The sequence below is a fragment of the Lissotriton helveticus genome, chromosome 8, assembly GCF_964261635.1.
Source record: "Lissotriton helveticus chromosome 8, aLisHel1.1, whole genome shotgun sequence".
In the NCBI taxonomy this organism is placed as follows: domain Eukaryota; kingdom Metazoa; phylum Chordata; class Amphibia; order Caudata; family Salamandridae; genus Lissotriton; species Lissotriton helveticus.
In genome coordinates, this window is record NC_136069.1 from 1,248,325,713 (window position 1) to 1,248,346,223 (window position 20,511).

At 40.7% G+C, this 20,511-nt stretch overlaps 1 protein-coding gene across 2 annotated transcripts in view; it reads left to right on the forward strand.

Annotated features, from left to right (window-relative positions):
* OCA2 (OCA2 melanosomal transmembrane protein) overlaps positions 1 to 20,511 on the forward strand; it is a 1,149,362-nt gene that overhangs the window by 481,962 nt on the left and 646,889 nt on the right. For both annotated transcript variants that reach the window (XM_078656175.1, XM_078656174.1), the window contains one exon: positions 14,348 to 14,505. In XM_078656175.1, coding sequence (XP_078512301.1) covers positions 14,348 to 14,505 — 158 coding nt within the window. The remainder of the gene's footprint in view (positions 1 to 14,347; positions 14,506 to 20,511) is intronic.

The following is a 20,511-nucleotide window of genomic DNA, read 5'->3' on the forward strand; positions in this document are numbered from 1 at the left end:
AACATAAAAAAAGTGGGGCAAGACTATTTGGGAGGCCAAAAATATGGCCTTAGAAATTGTGAGAACAACAGCGGCAGCGGAAACTCAAGGGGGGTCTCCTCCCGGGGGGGTTGGAGATTGGGGGGTGGAAGGCCGGGGTTCTTTGTTCTCCGCAGGGTGGGGGGTGCTTGGGGTGCTGGGGGGTAAAAAAAATGAAAAATTGCTATGACTACCCGATGGAGGAGCATGCTACCAAAGATGAAACATTGAGTAAACGTCCATTCTTTTGTGGTTTTTGGATATCTGTTTTCCACTTGTCGAATTCCCTTTTCTTTTTTGAATGTATAAACTAAGGTGCTTGGCATGGAATGTGTCGGGACTAAATAGCAAAAACAAAAGATGTCTTGTTTCAGAGGAACTGAGACTACATAATCCCCATTTAGTGTTACTTTCAGAGACGCATATCGCTGGTAAGGATAAAAAATTGCTGAAACTGCTTGGCTATGATATCTTAACTTGCACCACCATGGGGGTCTCTATTAGAGGGGTAGCTATTCTAAAGGACAAAAGACTAAGGGCCGAAACTCTCCAAACTGCTCACAACAAGGACGGCAGATGGGCTGTCGCTCAAATGTTTATTGACAACAAAAAATATGTCACATGTGCGGTGTATGGTTCCAACCAAGATGAGCCGAAGACTTTTGACTACTTAAACATAAAACTTTTAGATTGGGAGGGGGAACTAATCATAATGGGAGACTTCAATTGTATCTTAGATTACCAACAAGACTCTACCAGGCCTAGAAGCTTTCAAAGGATGCGCAAAACTAGAGCTTCTATCTTAGATCTATGCCGTACCCGCAATATCAAAGATATTTGGCGGTGTTTATATCCAAACATCCCTGGGTATACATACTACTCTGCACCCCATAAATCATGCTCCCGGTTGGACCTGGCTTTAGCTAATGATAATCTATTGAACTCCTGTTCTATGATGGTATGCCCCCGAATCACCTCGGACCATAACCCCATATTGATGATATTCCCTTCCTCACATATTCGTACCGGTCCTAGACCTTTTTCTTTTCCCAGACATTTGGTAGCGGACTCTGTTTATATTACTCAATTAAAAACTCATCTCATTGACTTTATAAATCATAACCAAAATTCTACAACATGCAGCATGGTTTGGGACGCATGTAAATCTAGTATACGGGGTTTTACTCAGGCTTATGTGCTCAGACTAAACGCTGAGCGTCGTAAATACGACAAAACCTTGATATCTAATATTGCTGTTCAGGAAGCACTATTAGCTGCCGCACTTCGAGCAGACATGCCAGCGGTAACTCAAATATGTATTAAGCTCAGCCAATTAAAGTTTGAAACCAAGGCTAAATTATTTCAAAAAAATAGTGCTAACATACATAAATTTAAGATTGCGCAATATGAGTCAGGGGACAAAATAGGGAAAATTTTGGCATACAAGGTCGCTGAGGATAGAGTCAATACTACGATCACGAATATCCGAGGCTCTGATAACAAACTCTATAACCAATCATGTGACATATTAGAACAGTTCGCTGACTTTTATAGGTCCTTATATACTCCGGAATAGACTCCTAATACTGCCTTAATTCAAAATTATTTAGTAGAGAATGTAATCAACCTTAGTAACTTTACAGAAATTGATAAGCTATCTGACGACATAACCAAGCTTGAACTTTGTCAAGCTATTACATCTTTGCCTACAGGGAAGGCTGCCGGGGAGGATACCATCCCTATCGAGATTTATAAAATTTGTCTAGAGGAACTCTCACCTCTTTTACTACAAGTTATACAAACTGTAGGGCTAACAGGAATAGCTCCCCGCTCATGGACCAAGGCTAAAATAATATTCTTTCTCAAAAAAGGAAAACCGAAGGAAGAGAGGGGGTCTTAAAGACCTATCTCACTAATTAATTCTGATGCCAAAATTTTCGCGAAAATCTTGGCAACAAGGCTGGCTCCTCTGATGCCCAAAATTGTGAACCCGCAGCAACATGGGTTTGTGACTGGGAGAGATACCACTACCCATGTCAATATGGCCATAACCGCTTTTGATGTAGCTGAGACAGAGTCCACCCCACTCGCTATGATTTTGCTGGATGCCGAAAAGGCTTTTGACCGAGTGGGGTGGGACTATCTCTGGCTGGCTATGTCAGAAATGGGGTTTGGCGGGCATTTTTTAAAGGGGATACAAGCACTGTATGATAACCCTTGTGCCTGTATCAGTTACGGGGGGCTGACGTCGTCCGACTTTTTGATTTCCCGGGGCACTCGTCAAGGCTGCCCCCTTTCACCTTTATTATTTGCCCTATCACTTGAACCTTTTCTTCATGCACTTCAGGCACAATCACGGATTATACCCTTTAAGTCTAATACACAGATACTGAAAATTACAGCTTATGCCGACGATATCGCCATTTATTCATCTGATGTCACAGAGGCACTGAAAGGAATTTTTCTTGAGGCTTGGAAATTTGGGATAGTATCCGGCTACAGGTTAAACATAAATAAGATGCAAATCATAGCTAATTATGCACCGGCAGTAGCGACCCCTGAGATCTGCAAAGTCGCTACTTATCTAGGCGTAAAAATATCTTCTAAAATACGGGAAATTAACAACATTAATTATAGTGAACTGATTACATTTACCACTGCAATTTTGAAGAAATGGCATAGACTCCCCCTGAACTTAATCGGCAGAATTAATTTAATCAAAATGAAGGTACTTCCCAATTTTTTTTATTTATTTCGTTCTATCCCTTTGGCACTAAATAATCTTTTTTTCAAACAACTGGACGGAATACTCAGTAGTTTTATTTGGGCTATAAAAAATCTAGAAGATCGCTGAAATTTCTCAAGAAAGGAACTGACAAGGGCGGGCTCAATTTTCCTGATAAGTTATATTTTTGGTCCTCGTTTATTAGGCGTATCCGCTCTCTGCTTGACAGAGGAGACACTTTTTTTTTTCATTCATTTATGCTAAAAGCTGACTCAAATTTGTTTTTATTTCAAGTAAATGACCCTAACTACTATTAAAGGGTTAAATTTAAGACTGCAAGGGGCATAGTGAGAATTTGGACAAATATATTAGCATTCTGTAAGACCACAGTCTTTCATCCGAAACTACAACTATGGGGTAATCCGTGTCTTCCTGGAATCTTTAATGATGGAGCAGCTCTAAGATGGGCTACGCAGGGAGTTAACGTTCTGGGGGACTTATACGGTGCACAGGGTTCTTAGATTTCCACACACTTAAAATTCTGTATGGTTTGCCGGAAGCGTGTAGGTTTAAATATCTTCAAATTCACGACTTTCTGGTACGAAAAAAACAAATTTACAACAGTTTAGCCTGTGACATCTGGAATTGCCTTTATACAACTAAAAACAAATCTATAAGTGATGCGTACAGAACTCTCTGTGCTTTTACACCTGATGACTGTCCAAAATTGGCAAGGAAATGGAGCATGAAAACTGGCTTAAATATTACTCCAAAACAGATAACTCAATCTTTATCTAATATTAATAACTCGGTCAGATCATCTAGTTTAAGGCTGCAACAGTTTAGAACAACATGCATGTTATATTACACACCAGAGAACATTTCGAAATGGTCACCCAACAGCATTTATAGCCACCGTACTAAATGCCCTAAATGCTCAGAGTACGCAGCTGATTTGGAACACATGCTGTTTTCTTGTCCCACTCTGAGGGATTTTTGGGGGGAAGTACATAAAGTTCTGGAAACCAAGAAGATCTATCTACCTCACATCACAGCGGTTACAGTTCTACTTGATGTACACTCTTCCCCTCCACTTTACCCAGCTCTGGTTACAATTCTTTTATCTTGTGCTAAACTGACATTGGCCAGAGCCTGGACTTGCCCCAACCCTCCTAACATCTCGGAATGGTGGTCTTTAGTATTAGAAATACACTCTATGGAGTCCGCTCTGGCAAAACTAAGAGGAGCACGTTCGCAAAAAAAATTTGAGAAAACATGGAGAAACTTTATATGATGTATGTATAACTATTGTAATACAATCAAAAACACAAGAGGGTCCCTGAATACGAATGCTTGGGGAGGGAGGCAGGGAAATACTCTGAAATCAAGAACAGGAGAACCTCCCCTAGGTCCAAATATAAAGAAAGGCAAACACTCTAATCTAAAATTCAGAGCATAATCATTGTCCCACACAAGACTTATTTATTTGTAAATCATACGTCTATTTATTTTTCAGAATAAATTATTTTTCATTTATAAATCCAATCTAATGACAGTGAAGACATAGATGTATATACTAGCTCTATTTACATTTCGAACTCAAAGAACATGCTGCCAGCCCACTCACCACTTCAACATCATCACCAATCACACTCACTCAAACTATCATCAGTCATACCAATCCACAATATCTACAATGTCACACAATCACAAAAGAAAAAACATTCCTATATATACATCATTTAAAAAAGGCATACAAACAGAAAACAACAGAACAAATAAGCAATAAGCGCCGACGCGCGTTTCGGAACAGGACCGATATTATCCAATCCTTCGTCAGGGCGTGGATAGATACAAAAGAGATTCTTCAATAATTTTTCAAACCATCAACAATATACAAAAGCTATAATTATCCATAATTTCCTCGTTGATAGGTGGATTCCAGGCTGCAGCTTCACATCACATTATTTAGTCATATCTGCGGGGACAATGAAAACGACCCATAAATTACCTGGGTAGGTTTTTTACTATGAATGGGTGAATCTTTAGTAAATTAGACTACCTCTTTTTGAGATAGGGAACTAGCATCACCATCCGGAGTGGAATTATGTGAGGGAGGGGTACCAACCACCTTGAATCCGGTTTGAATCTTTGGTTTACGCTGGGCCTATGGGTGGGTGTTATCCATAGGTTTCGATTGCTCTATCTTCCTCACTTGCGAGGAAAGGGACATCGCCTCGGGAGAGTGTCCGGGTAGGAATGGGGTTTCCTAATCATGTTTTTATTTTTTAGAACGGACACTGTGCCTCTCTGTGAAGCATCTTCTTGCCATCGTACATCGCCCATGTTTCCCCCTCTCCTTAGGATATGGCTATGTGTAGCTTATGTAAATTACTCTCTCCACCGGAGGCATGGAAGTTTGATAGACGGGTTGAATGTCTTCAGTGACTGGAAGTATGGTGGTGGTAATTCTTTGATGCACTTTCTGGTTTAATTTTTATGGCCACAGGGTGATTACTTGGTACTTTGTGACATTCTCTTTTCGATCCTTTTGTCACTGCCTGACTATGGTTATCATTTTCATCTTTTTTCTAGTCACTTCCTTGACTATTTTTCTTGGGTTGAGTAGTCCAGCAGCATTCTTTGATATGTATATAGGTAATTTATGGGTCGTTTTCATTGTCCCCGCAGATATGACTGAATAATGTGATGTGAAGCTGCAGCCTGGAATTCACCTATCAACGAGGAAAATTGGATAATATCGGTCCTGTTCCGAAACGCGCGTCGGCGCTTATTGCTTATTTGTTCTGTTGTTTTCTGTTTGTATGCCTTTTTTAAATGATGTATATATAGGAATGTTTTTTCTTTTGTGATTGTGTGACATTGTAGATATTGTGGATTGGTATGACTGATGATAGTTTGAGTGAGTGTGATTGGTGATGATGTTGAAGTGGTGAGTGGGCTGGCTGCATGTTCGAAATGTAAATAGAGCTTGTATATACATCTGTCTTCACTGTCATTAGATTGGATTTATAAATGAAAAATAATTTTTTCTGAAAAATAAATAGACTTATTATTTACAAATAAATAAGTCTTGTGTGGGACAATGATTATGCTCTGAATTGTAGATTAGAGCGTTTGCCTTTCTTTATATTTGGACCTAGGGGAGGTTCTCCTGTTCTTGATTTCTAACTATTGTAATACTGCTCATTTGGTTAAATTCTGATTGCTTCGTTTACCAATTCTTATGCTTAATATGAATTACTATCTATTTTTTTTTTTTTACTTTACGTGGAAGCTAGAAACTGAATACGAAAATGTAACAAGCTTTGTATGGACAATATAATTTGGCATGTCTCTTCTCATCGGTTTGTCAATAAAAAAAAAGAGAACATATGGAAATTGAATCAGAAAATAGTAAATACTATGTAAAAGAATCAGAGTACAAGCCTCCCAGAATAAAATAGAAAAGCAGAGAAGAGCACCCGTATCGGACTGAAAGTTGAGACTTGTCTTCTATTAAAAACGGGGATTTTAAAGTCTGTTCTAGTGGCTCTGCGATCCTACTAATGAAATTAAAAACAAGAAAATCCTACCAGTCATAATTTATGAAATATACTAAAGGTTTTTTGGGAGGACATTACTGTCGTAAAGTATCATGAAATCCAAACTTTATGTAGTAAAAAAAAATGATTAACTCCTTTGTACACAACTTTAAAAATACTTCCTTCAGGTTACCTTAGCTCATATCTCAATTCCATCATAAGCAATACTTTTTCTTCAGGTATACAGATTCAGGTTTGCGAGTTGTATTTGATGATCACTGGTTAAAGCCAACACATGTTTTGCGGGGTATTCCGCCTCCTTCAGGGCCATCGAACTGGAAGAATCTTCCACTCTATTTCCTCATTCAAGACTTCTGTTTAGAAGATACAAACTCCCATTCAGAATTTAGCATTCTTATGTTCTTCTAATGTAGCTATTAAGTTAAGGGCTACTGGATCTTCAGTGCATATCTCCATGCACAGCATCTTACAAACAAACCTTTTTATTTTTTTCGTTTGTACGAGGCTGAGAGTGGAGACATGCTTTGAAGGTTTGGTCGGAACATAATAGTCATTGGTTGGAAGACGTTATCTGGTTGATGTGACGTCTGGAATAATTTGTGCAGTTTCTTTTATAGAGGTAGTCCTTAAATTCAACTGCATGACAGGAATGTGGGAATGGACAATGGTGAGCAGGAGTTTGTATCTCCTAAACAAAAGTCTAGAGTGAGGAGATGGAGCAGAATGTTTTACCAGTTTGACGGCCTGAAGAAGTGAGAGATACCCGTGAAACACGAGTTGGCTGCAACCATCGAACTTCAAAACCTGTACCCCGAGATCTTTAAAGTGTCTAATCCTAAAAAGATGGAGAAGACTGGTTATGGAGACTTGCAGAAGCACAAGTAAAGGGATATCCAAATGAAAATATGAGATTAGAGTTCCTTCTCAGAAATGGGAAATGACAGAAGGGTATGCTAAATGAGGAGGTATTGGATTGGTGGGGTTTCTGGCAAACCTGTGGTAAAAAATGGTTGCTATTGTCCTCTAATTATTGGGTTCTTAGCACAAATTAATTATCTAGGTGCAGCAGGAAAGACGCACAAAATTTTTAAAGAGAAAGGCGAGACTCTTCAGCCTCCCAGAAGACTGGTATTTTAAAATCTGCAGCTCTCAGTTGGGGAATGATGGGGGACAATCCACATCCTAGTGGTATGAACTGCAATCATTCACCTTTCCCTATGTTTAAATCAGGAGAGTGGAGTATTCTGCAGATCATTCAATTGAGCTAAAGAGCTGATTAGTAACATATCAGAAAATTCCTGTTTATACACAAAGATACTGGGGCGAGGAGGGGGGGGGGGCATCTCAAGACAAGTTGTTGCACAACATCTTAAGTGCCAAACCAGTATCCTATTGGAAGACAATAAGCTCTTTGTAGATCGGTTAACAAGGTCCATTTAATGGAGCAGATGATTGTTTTGAACACATTTGTGATACAGCTGATGAACCTACATCCATTCTGTAAAGTATTGGATTAAGAAGTTAACAAGCTAGGCACCTAAGAACCCATATTGCTTGAATACATCAAAGTTAATAGACTATGGATTTGGTTAAGTTTTAAAACGTTCCCATCAATATCTGGAAGGAAGTCTGATATCTGCCTCCTCCCAGTGTTTAGGCTTTGTTGGAATATATGGTGTGAGCCAAAGTCAACAAATAGGATGTCAAGTGGGAAAATTTAGCAAAGGATGTGGACTCACAAAATGGACCAATCTTTGGTGCATTTAATTTTAGTCTGCTTGCCCATCTATGCTCCATTGAAGAGGAGACCTTCCAACATATTTTCCAGATTCTTCTGTGAAATTTTGACAAGCAGCTAAATATGGGTGTGAGCTGCATTAAACAAATCCAATGCGATTATTAGGCAGCCACAAAGACACTATAAATGGCAATAACCTGACTTATAGAAAGCTCGATGGATTACCACACACTACCTAGATGACTGATGCACGAAAGTGTCCTACACCAGCCGACTTGATAGTAAAGGCAGAAACCACTCAATGGCTAACTGAGACAGACTCAGCTAACTGGATGTCATGGCCATCTTTTTTGGTGAAGTCACAGTAACCGCTTTCTTCGTTTTTTAATCTTGTGAATTAGTGGTGGTCATTGATACTTGTTGACATCACCTCTCTTCTGACCAGTATCATACTTTGAGGAGATGATTGCTGACTGCCTAGTGCGTTTCAAATGAATCTACACCCATTTTTTTTTTTTTTATCCGCTATTTTGGCGACCACTTATTATTTTTCTTTTTTTATTGCAGACAAATCTGTTGAAGGTTGAGTTTGAGACCAAAAAGAGAGAAATGTTTTTCGCAAAACTACACACAAAATTCACATTCCTCTAGCACATCTCTGTAGATCATATATTATTCAGAGCATAATTTACTGAGTTTAACAGCAAATTAGACACTACTCCTGAATGTCAAGATAAAAAGCTAAACTATAATTATGGCATGTCCTTGAAAACGTTAATGGAGACCACCGGGGGAGATGATTACCATTATCGCATTTAATTTACAATTTTTCTTTTCGGCATCCTTTGCCTCTAACTTATCTAAAAGGATCAATAATGGAACATGCAAAACTATTATAGCGCAGCAGGTTTCATAACGTTTTTTTTTTTACATAGTTATGTGCAAGTTACTTTTTGAAAATCCAGTTCTGGTTTTAAAAAGCTAGAGCCTGTCACTTGGTGGAAACATTTACTTAATGTGACCCTTTGAAGTAGCTTTTACACATGCACACATGCAATGGCATAATACTCCTGATGGTTCAAAAGACTTTTGGAAATTGTCGTTAGTCACTTGGTTGGAAGAATCTCACCAAGATTGTACCTTACCTCTGTGAAAGTGACTAACAGCTGCCAATCTTGCCTTTAAATGTGTGCAATTCCTGAAGGGGTTCACCCCACCACCACTATGCGCCTAGACCATCCAGCCAAAAGTGCAGTGAATACCAAGCCGCAAAAACAGGATGGGTGGGTTGGTGACCATAGTCTTTGCTATGGGAGAAGGCACCCTTTAAAGTATGGCAGAACTAACATACACCATCCTGAGTGCCAAAGCCCAGTTTTCTTTGGCATGTATTTTCAATACGTTGGACATTTAGTCTTCAGACGTTCCCCATTAGTTTGTTCTGACCTGATCCGCCAAGGGAAAAATCATTGTGGTTTGCTGGATGCTGCGTGGCCGTTTTCACACGAGGGGCAGCCCGCGCCTGAAAAAATAACACGAGATAGCAGGAGACTGGTTCAAGCTATAAATGTCTTGGTGAGAATTGTTTATGCAGAAACCAGTCTCCCATGGGTGAAAATTGCATGAAATTGTGCAATCGGGTTTTATGATGAAAACGTGTTTCGTTCATTTCCAATTTCAACTTCTTTCTTTAGCCTCGTGTGTACATTTCCATTTTATGGGGATGTTCTTTCAATGAAAAGACAGTGTTGGGTCTGGGGGTGAGTGATGAACCAAACGTATAGAGTCTTTTTTTTTTAGTCCTGCCGTGTATGTGTTTGGTTTTAGTATAGAAAAAGAGGATGGACAGATCACAGTATGTGCAAATAGGTGTAGGTACAATGAAGTGATGTCCGTCCTTCACATCATTATGTTCCTTGTTTGGTTATTGGATGTAAAAGGGGATTGAGCACTTTGGGCTCCTGATGAAAGCTATTTTAATGCATATGCTGTGCATTCCATAGGCAGAACAATGCACTAAGTTGCCTGGTGTTGAGTTCAATGTATTTTGAGTCCTGTTTGGTGTTCAGCCTCTGTGGATAATCGTGGAACAAAGAATGATGCAACAGTGGCTGGAAAATGCTGAGTGATGGATGGGCGTGGCGGGGTTAAATTACTGATGACACAACTGAGAGGTATGGGATGAGGCTTTAATGATGAGATGGCGGGTTGAAATATGTGGCTTTGACAGCCTGAGAGAGTGTTCAAGTCCACAGATGTCACGATTTTTTAGGGTCTTCTAATTGTGCCAGTAGCATAGTGACATGATCCTTATTTTCATTATGCAAATGCTAGGTGTGATCCAAGAGTGTTAGTGTGGAGTAGTTGCAGTTTAAGTACATAGGGGAAAGTGCATATCGAAAACCTGTTGAAATGTCTTATTGACTTCGTCAAAGTTTCTGAGGTGCTGACTGAAAAAAATATCATTGTGGATTTGGTAAAGAAACGCTGGGAGCAAGTCTGGAACATGGTTTACGTTTTAAGATATAAGGTAATGAATTTTGGGGCAGGAGGTATATCTATCATAATGCCTGTCCAGTTATAATCACATGGAAAGGAATTGCTGGTTGGAGAAGTCAAGGATAGCTGGACAGAAATTAGGGTGGTGTCTAATGGTTTGCCCATATTATGAATAGTTTCTGAGTGTGTGTGTGGGTGTGTGTGGGTGTGTGTGTTCAGAAGTGAGTGGTTTCCGATGTTGGGAGTAGACTCCAATTCCTTGGTGTTTCTTCTGTGGTGCGCGAGTTAAGCTGGTGTGTACATAATCAAGGGTGGTCGATTCTTTGGGTTTAATCCATATATCAATCATTGAAGTGATGTAGTGTTGGGTTGTAAGTATCAAAATATGCTTTGGTGAAAGATTTTAATGCATACACTCTCCATTCCATATGCTGAAAGATGCAGTGAGATTCTCAGGGTTGAGGTCAATGTAGTCAGAGGTCTGTTTGGTGTTCAGCCTCTCTGGGTCGTTAAGTGGTATCTGTAAGTTTTAGGTGATGTCGAACATAAGAGTTGTGAAAGGGTGTAAGTGTGCTTGAGGTAGTAAGGTAGTATATAGCAGTGGGTGCTGAGAATGTCAAAATAGGCACTCTGCTGTGATTAGTGTGAGGGAGGGCCAGGAAAATGGATAGAGGTGACCATATTATTTTGAGGGGTAATGTGGCATCCAAAGTAGTTATGTACAGGATCAATTCACTGGGAGTGCGAGAAGTTTTCTGTTGGGGGTTGCTCCTCATGTTTGGCTATGAAATATGTACATTTTTAAAACTGGTGTGGCTTTCTATAAGTTGTAATGTTATGTACAACAATTATAAAATCTATGGGTCCAGGGCCCTAGAATATCCAAGCAAAGTGTTGGGAAGTTTTAGTTTAAAAATAATACAATTCTTCATCCTCCATACAGCATGCCCTCCCTCCCGCCAGTCCCAGGTTAATCAATTGTTCCCCATGTCCAAGGTTGCCTGTGCCCACTGTGGGGATTATCAGCTGACTTTTGTCACATGCTAAGAAGTTGCCCCGAATTGTCAATTTTCTGATGGAAGTCTTCCTACTGATAAGAGTAAACAGGACTTATGCAATTGTAGTAATGGGAAGCCTGTGCGCTGGGAGTATTTAAGCATCCGAAAAAGCAAAAACAGCATTGCGTTTTTTAGACTAGCTGCTTTTGTTGGATAAACGCGCCATCACCAGCAAGTGTAGGTCAATCCAGCCCCCCACCTTAGACAAATATGACCTTGACCTCCACATTTGGCAGTGGCTGAGGGTGCGGCCTTTTGCAGAAAAAAAGCTTGCGTCCTCTCCGAACACCCTATTTTCAATCAGTCATGCCCCTCCCCACGCAACGCAGCTTGATCGCCTTAAATTACCCCATGCTCCTCCCCTGTCCAATAGGCCCAAAAGCCTTCACCCCCTCATCTATATTTCACCTCATCACTAATAGAGCCCATCTGCCGTCTCCCATCCCACCTATCCACAGTAGCCTATCTCTCACCTAGCGGGCTCATGGAAACAGCACCACATAGTGAACTAACACAAATTTATGGGGGCCCCCTGCAGAAAGTGTTGAGGGGCACCCAGGTCTTCCATATCTGATATTTATTGGACAAGGGCTGAATGTGGCTCCCTTGAAGGGCGGGGCCCTCCTGCACCACAGGGGCCTGCTTTACGCCTCTGGCACACTGGCGTAATGAAAATTGATGGGGCCTCCCTGCACGGTACTTAGGGGGGCCCCCTCCGGGCTCAATCAGGAGCCCTCCCGGCCAGAGTTCAGTGCCGAGGGGGCCCCTTGGAGCTAGGGGCCCCCCGCACCGCTTGGGCTGCGGGGGCCTGTGTTACGCCCCTGCTCTGGCACCACAGAATCCAGCATGTTTCAACTAACATGCCGTTATCTGCTCCTGGGCATCATCCCAGCCTACCACTTCTCACCAGGTAGTTATCTCACTTGCAGTTTGGGCTGTTGCCTAGGTTATTTTGCTACATGCTGCAACACTGTTGCAGACAGAGCAACGATGAGCTCTCCCCACTGCTCAGCCTATAGAGGATTCTTCTACTGTTTCGGTTTCATATTGGAGCTAGCTCACGGGCATCATGGCTCATGTAGTGCATTTGATAGCTGTTATAGACTGAGACCTGTGTTATTCTAATGATTGTGATCTAGTTCTAGGCACTGTCGAGATATGCAGCTCTTTAGTAAAAATGGTTTGAAAAAAAGGCAATAAAAAAAATCCATGGTACTGTGCACCAAGGAATACTTAGCATTGCAAAATTGCTTAAGAAAGCAATCGTAAGTTGGTGTTGAATATCATTAAATATTTACACTAGTGTTATTGTTGTGACGCGTGGCTCTGCCTGTTCAGTCTGCGGATGGAATAATGACTGGTCGTTTGGCAATTTTCAGCCCTTAACAAAGCCAAACAGGGAAACAGCCCTTCAGCCTCTTCCCTTTGATAGATGCCCAGGCTGGGTCGCCGTGAGCAGAGCAGATACGAGGGGGAGTTTAAGGAAGTTAGGGTGGGACTTCGAGGTAAGCCTTTGGGCAATCGATATGGTGGCCTGATGTTAAAATGGCTGTTGATTCAGGATACTGTGAATCTATTCAAGCAAGCAGGGAGAGGCAGGATGGATGGATGGATGGCTGGATGCTGTTTGAACTGCAGAGATAAGGCGAGCCTTGTGTTACACCCGCTTTACTCCCCAGTTTGTGCCTGTACAGCCAGAGAGGCCTGTGCATTCTGAAAGGGGATGATTTATTTTTCTCAGTGGTCTTTAATCAGTATCATTAACGACAAAGATATAAATAAAGGAGTCAATATATTGGAGGAATGTAGAATGCGGCCATGACAGGTTTTGAGTTGATCATGAGGATGTTTTTACTTTGTTAGGTGTGGCTAACATCCTGAAAGTTTGGTCGGTGTTCACACTGCCCTTTATAGGAATGGTTCTAGGGTGTCTCCCTCAAATACTTTTTCTCAGTCATGGGTGGGTTGTGGTACCTTCCCAATGGGTACTTTAAGTCCCCTTCCCTTAGCTGAACCTTTCCCCTTTATTCGTCGATTGTGCTTGCAAACTGTGGTCAGTGCCATGAACATTGATTGGTACACTATGCCGCAGTGGTGTGCACCCACAAATGCTGATCTGGTGTGAAAGGGATTTTTTGAGTGGAACAGGTGCCAGACCCAATGGAAAAACCCCTCCTATCCCATTGGTGGAAACAGACGAAGACGAGATTCTGGAGTTGAGAAGCATGGGCACTGGCATGCAGGCCAAAAGAGCTGTAACTTATTTTGGGAAATTCACTGAGTGCGTAAATTAGTACTTGTGGGTGCACATAGAAAAAAATCAATACCTCTGGAATACTTATCTTGTTCTACGTGAGGAAGGAAGAGAGGGGCTATATGGAAAGTACAGCAAAGTCACCCATCATGATAATGAACCCACCACAGTGATGTTCAATAACATTGACACTTTTCTTTTTCCTAAAAATGTTTTGGCATCCGTAGATGTTATGGATCCCAATTTGAGATACATCCATGATAAATCATTAAATAGAGCCTTGCCTGGTAATCTGTGCATCTCCATTTTTCAAGTAAGTGTCAACGAGAGTTTCCCTTCTGTTTAAGATTGCCAAAATCAGGTAAGTCGCGTTTTAATTTAAAATCGAGAGAGTAATTCACAATTGATGGGCAAATTGAAAATGTTATTATGAATAAGTATGACCATTACATACAAAAACTTGATATATCCTTAACATATACCTGTCAGCTGTGAATCTTACAGATTTTGGTGGCTCTGCGCTGTTGCAGTTAGATATTGAAGGGGCGTTCTTAGCGGATGTTGTTGGCCGCAAAATGGAAGAATATATTCTTGTTCAAGTTGAACAGACAGATGATGGAGGACCAAGAAAGAGACGTCCATCTCGGGTAACCAGGACACTTATTAATTTTTCGGTTTAATTTATTTGATCTCTCAATAAGTAATGAAATTGTATTGTAATCAAATATCTAAAGAGTGCATTATCTTGCCTAGTGCATCTAAGCGAAAGCTTTAGGGGTAATTCATACTGCTTTATCTTGAGCCGTGCAATGCCTAGTGCCACCTCTTTATGCAGTTACTTTCATCATATTGGTGGAATTGGGGTTTGAGGTGCATGATCTGGAACCCTTCCCCCAATAAAATATTGCTGGTATATGCCATTATCTGCACTCCTCTGTCACATAATTTGTGATAAGGTGGGCTTATGGATGATCATAAATAACTTCTCAGTGTGACATGGATGGGCTTTTGTCTGCCAGAATATTTACGTGACTTGGTAATCGTATTAATAAACCTAGTGTTGAGTGAGCATTTCTCAAGTGTTATGTGGCTCAATGGTTAGAGCGGCAGAGTGGAGATGTGTGGCTCAATGGTTAGAGCGGCAGACCCTGATGCAGAGGTCTGGCCTGGGACCAGGGTTCAAGTCCCGCCTCGGCAGCTCTTGGACACAATTTCCCCGGACCTGATAATTCTCGCCTCGGTGCCTAGTCTAATCATGGGTCCCACTCTGTGACTCTGGGCAATAGCTTGCTTAATCTCCACAACGGCCCCAGAAGCGCTTAGATGCCTGGCTTCACCTTGGGGGTGCCCAGGAGTAGACATTTCACAGGAAAGCCAGGAAGGGTTCCACAGCGGTATGAATACAGCGCTACGAGACCTCTGGGTAGAAGGTGCTATATAAATACACTTGGAACAACAAGAGAGTAAGGGAAGGGAAAGAGACGCTCCTATTCCCCTGGGTTAAACATACAGAAACAACAAAGGAGCGTCCCCATTAGAGTGACTGCAAGACAAAATGGTTAGTCTGTCAGCAAGTGAAAACGGTACACAATCTATGGTAGTTATAAATGAAACCTTGTTAGGTTATTGAGGAAGGCCTTCACTCGCCATTTGTTGGCGACATGCTTCATCATAGGGCCCCACCGGGAGTGACCGAATGCCTCCCCAGTGTGCTGCGACGCCAGAGTTACTGCGGAGCTGGTTCTTGGTTTGTGAAAGTGAAAGGTTAAAATGTCACAATTAGGTCAAAAAAATCTTTTATTAATTTTGCCAATTGGACAGAGTAAAAACAGTGAGAGGATAAAGGACCAGGATTATAAATACGAGATTATCCTTAAGTGCAGTGATCAGGTCAACGGTAGTGAGACAAAATATCGAAATTAAAATATCGATATACAATAATATCGATGTTTTAATTTCGATGGTATAGAATATCGATGTCCAAAATATCGACAGACAGAATATCGTTTTGTTAAGGTATGTATGTTACTAATATCGAAATTTACTAATATCGAAATTTTGTTTACTTTTATTTTTTTTATTATGTTGTTTATATGTTTGTTAAATATGTTTTGTAATGTATGTTTGAAAATTAGTAAATTTGTTTACATTTTGCGTTTTAGTATCAGAGCGGGTTGTGGGTTTATAGGGGAATAGGGTGGGAAGTAATTTATTAATAATTAATTAATTAATATATTTTTGTAAATAATTGTAATTAATAATTAATTGGTAAATAAATAATATTAATTAGTAAATTAACTTAATTAGAGTTAATGTGCTAATATATTTAATTTTTTGTTGTTAATTAATAATGAATTGGTAATTAAATAATATTAATTATTTAATTACATTAATTAGAGGTAATGTGCTAATATATTTAATGTATTTGTTATTGTTAATGAATAATTAATTGGTAATTAATAATTAAGTGATTAAATGATGTGATTTATTTGTGTAGTGGGTTGTGTGTTTATCGGGGGATAGGGTGTGATATAATTAAATGTAATTAATTAAAGGGATTGTATTTATTTGTTGGTATTTATTGTTAATTAATTAGTAATTAATATGTGTTAATTAGTTCATTTATAATTACATCAATTTAGTAATATTAATTGATTAATAGAAATGTATAATATTTTTTTTTTGTATGTGTTGTGTGTTGTGTGTTAAAGGGGGAGTAGTGTGGGAAGTAATTTTTACCTGGTATCAAAAAGGAGTCTGGGGCTGTTACTGCTCTCACAGGGGCAGAAGGTCCAACCACGACGTGCCCAAAATATACGTAAATACAAAGAATGTTGTGTTGTTCCTAAAGAAAGATAGAGGTATAATTACAGTCTACAGTGCAAGCGGATTAGAACAGGGTAGCCAGGTGGTCACCCTGGGAATCCATTTTGTTGGATTTAATGCCCTCACATACCCTTTCAGGTGTCATGCTTCATCATTTGGGCCTGCTCCTCGTTGGGTCGGCGGTGCAATACCCAACGGGCAACACCTCATAGAGGGGCTCTTTGGCGGAGATCTTTTTCCAACTGCCGTATAGATGAAGTGCGGGTATGGGGCCAGGATTCAGGGTAGACGTGACCATGTGAGTTAAAATAAAGCTAGTGGTACCAAGGACACTTTATTCAGGAGGGCCACTGCTTTAGTTAAAAACAATCTCCTAGAGGAGAGTAGTGGAAAATGATGTTTCCCACTCTCATCTGGAATATGTTAGAGTCCGGTCAACATGTTTCTCGCTGCTCTAAAATTTATTAAGCGATTCTTCAGGACCAGGGGGACTAATTTAGCAAGTATCTAGGGGTATATGTAACTGTCTACACTATTACCACACAGTATGGTGTATGTAAGCTCGTTTGGCTACCATCCTAGTGGGTGAAGGGAAGAGCAATGGTATATTACCCTTCTTCGGGTTGTGATCGTTAATACCTAAAGTTAAAAACAATCAGACAACGACAGTGTCCAGCGGGTAAAGCTTCAGGGAGATCTTCCACCACAATGTTGGTCAATGCCTGAGCTGCATTAATCGCACCCTTCCCATCGCCGCTGGAACCGGTTGGAGGCGGCGATGGGTAGGTGCGATTAATGCAGCTCAGGCATTGACCAACATTGTGGTGGAAGATCTCCCTGAAGCTTTACCCGCTGGACACTGTCGTTGTCTGATTGTTTTTAACTTTAGGTATTAACGATCACAACCCGAAGAAGGGTAATATACCATTGCTCTTCCCTTCACCCACTAGGATGGTAGCCAAACGAGCTTACATACACCATACCGTGTGGTAATAGTGTAGACAGTTACATATACCCCTAGATACTTGCTAAATTAGTCCCCCTGATCCTGAAGAATCGCTTAATTAATTTTAGAGCAGCGAGAAACATTTTGACCGGACTCTAACATATTCCAGATGAGAGTGGGAAACATCATTTTCCACTACTCTCCTCTAGGAGATTGTTTTTAACTAAAGCAGTGGCCCTCCTGAATAAAGTGCCCTTGGTACCACTAGCTTTATTTTAACTCACATGGTCACGTCTACCCTGAATCCTGGCCCCATACCCGCACTTCATCTATACGGCAGTTGGAAAAAGATCTCCGCCAAAGAGCCCCTCTATGAGGTGTTGCCCGTTGGGTATTGCACCGCCGACCCAACGAGGAGCAGGCCCAAATGATGAAGCATGACACCTGAAAGGGTGTGTGAGGGCATTAAATCCAACAAAATGGATTCCCAGGGTGACCACCTGGCTACCCTGTTCTAATCCTCTTGCACTGTAGACTGTAATTATACCTCTATCTTTCTTTAGGAACAACACAACATTCTTTGTATTTAAGTAATTTTTACCCCCATGCTATCCAACGCTTTCCCTACTGTTGCACTCTCTGGAGTGGGAATAGTAATTTTTACCCCTACGCTATCCAACGCTTTCCCTAGTGTTGCACCCTTTGGAGTGGGAATAGTAATTTTGACCCCTACGCTATCCAACGCTTTCCCTACTGTTGCACTCTCTGGAGTAGGAATAGTAATTTTTACCCCTACGCTATCCAACGCTTTCCCTACTGTTGCACCCTCTGGAGTGGGAATAGTAATTTAAACCCCTACGCTATCCAACGCTTTCCCTACTGTTGCACCCTCTGGAGTGGGAATAGTAATTGTTACCCCTACGCTATCCAACGCTTTCCCTACTGTTGCACCCTCTGGAGTGGGAATAGTAATTTTTACCACTACGCTATCCAACGCTTTCCCTACTGTTGCACCCTCTGGAGTGGGAATAGTAATTTAAACCACTACGCTATCCAACGCTTTCCCTACTGTTGCACCCTCTGGAGTGGGAATAGTAATTTTGACCCCTACGCTATCCAATGCTTTCCCTACTGTTGCACTCTCTGGAGTAGGAATAGTAATTTTTACCCCTACGCTATCCAACGCTTTCCCTACTGTTGCACCCTCTGGAGTGGAAATAGTAATTTAAACCCCTACGCTATTCAACTCTTTCCCTACTGTTGCACCCTCTGGAGTGGGAATCGTAATTTTTACCCCTACGCTAACCAACGCTTTCCCTACTGTTGCACCCTCTGGAGTGGGAATAGTAATTTAAACCCCTACGCTATCAAACGCTTTCCCTACTGTTGCACCCTCTGGAGTGGGAATAGTAATTTTTACCCCTACGCTATCCAACGATTTTCCTACTGTTGCAATATGTGGGGTACGTATATATATTAATTTATATGTAGAGTTTTTAATTTATTTTAAATGTATATGTATTAGTTATAATTTTTTTAATGTTTTAATGTTTTTATTTAATATTTGTAAAATTATATGTATTTTTAAATTATTTTTACATTATTATTAGTACATTTAAAAAACGATATTTTTAATTTCGATATTTTTGTACTACGATATTAAATTTTCGATATTTTTGTACTTACCTTTATGAAGATATAACTCCGATATTTTTGACTTCGATATTTTTTTGTCGATATTTTTGTATGTAGATATTCTGTCTGTCGATATTATGTCATAGATTCCAGGTCAACATGTTTCAGCCTATGTGTTGAAATTAAACAGGCATTCGTCAGGACCAAAGTGATTAGTGTTGTGTGCGAAACCCGGCGGTATGGGCGCGCTAAGGCCCACCCTAACCTGGGTTCCTTGTGTGAAAAAAATTAAAAATTACACGGTTTCTAAGATTCCGACAATTAGAGTGTAACCGAGTTTATTGGGGGGCGCTACAGTTCTAAGCACCATGGGCACAATGCCTCCTTTGCTAAGCACCCGTTATAGCACCTGCACAACCCCTTCGCCGGACCCAGAAGATCCTGACAGACTAACCATTTTGTCTTGCAGTCACTCTAATGGTGACGCTCCTTTGTTGTTTCTGTATATTGCTATATAAATACAAATGCATTTACATATCTAAGCGGGTGCTACAAGCAGTGTCCTGAAGCTAACGTAAGGTGGCAAACCATGTACCATTAGGTACGCTTATGATTTCTTCGCATGTGAACAATATTTTATATGTATAACTGGAACAAACAGGTGGAACATATATTGCATTAGCTTATATAGTAGTGATAAAAGCCAAAATAACGATTGAACAGGTCCACATCCAGTATTACTCAGGACTAGTCTGAAATCGATCCCATGAATGCCTCAAAGTAAGTCTAAATGTTTCCAACAGACAAAACTGAGAATGTTTTCATTTGGCATCTTTTTAAGTGTTGGGTAAAGAGAGACCCATCACAACTTCAATCCTGAATAATAAAAAAAAAGATTGTGACTTTTGGACCATGTAAGGCAGCACTGGGAAAAATGCTCAATCCTCCCTACCCCCCGCCCCCCCGCTCCTTTAGATTCCTCACGCGATCCATTCCATTCTCTCTCTCATCTCTTCACTTTCCTTTTACCTTTCCCATTCCCTCTGTCTCTCTTGAATCCACCCTGTACCTGCTGCAATTTGCCTCGGGCATCTGGAGAAAGTGACAGAGGCACTAGGAGCAGCCTTGGGCTTTAAAAGCCAGCTCCAAGGACTTCCATTCCACCGGGGAAATGCCTGATGGAATAAAAGACCTGCCCAGCCGTGGTACTGTGGACTTTATTTAGAGGTAGCAGGCATGCTGGTGG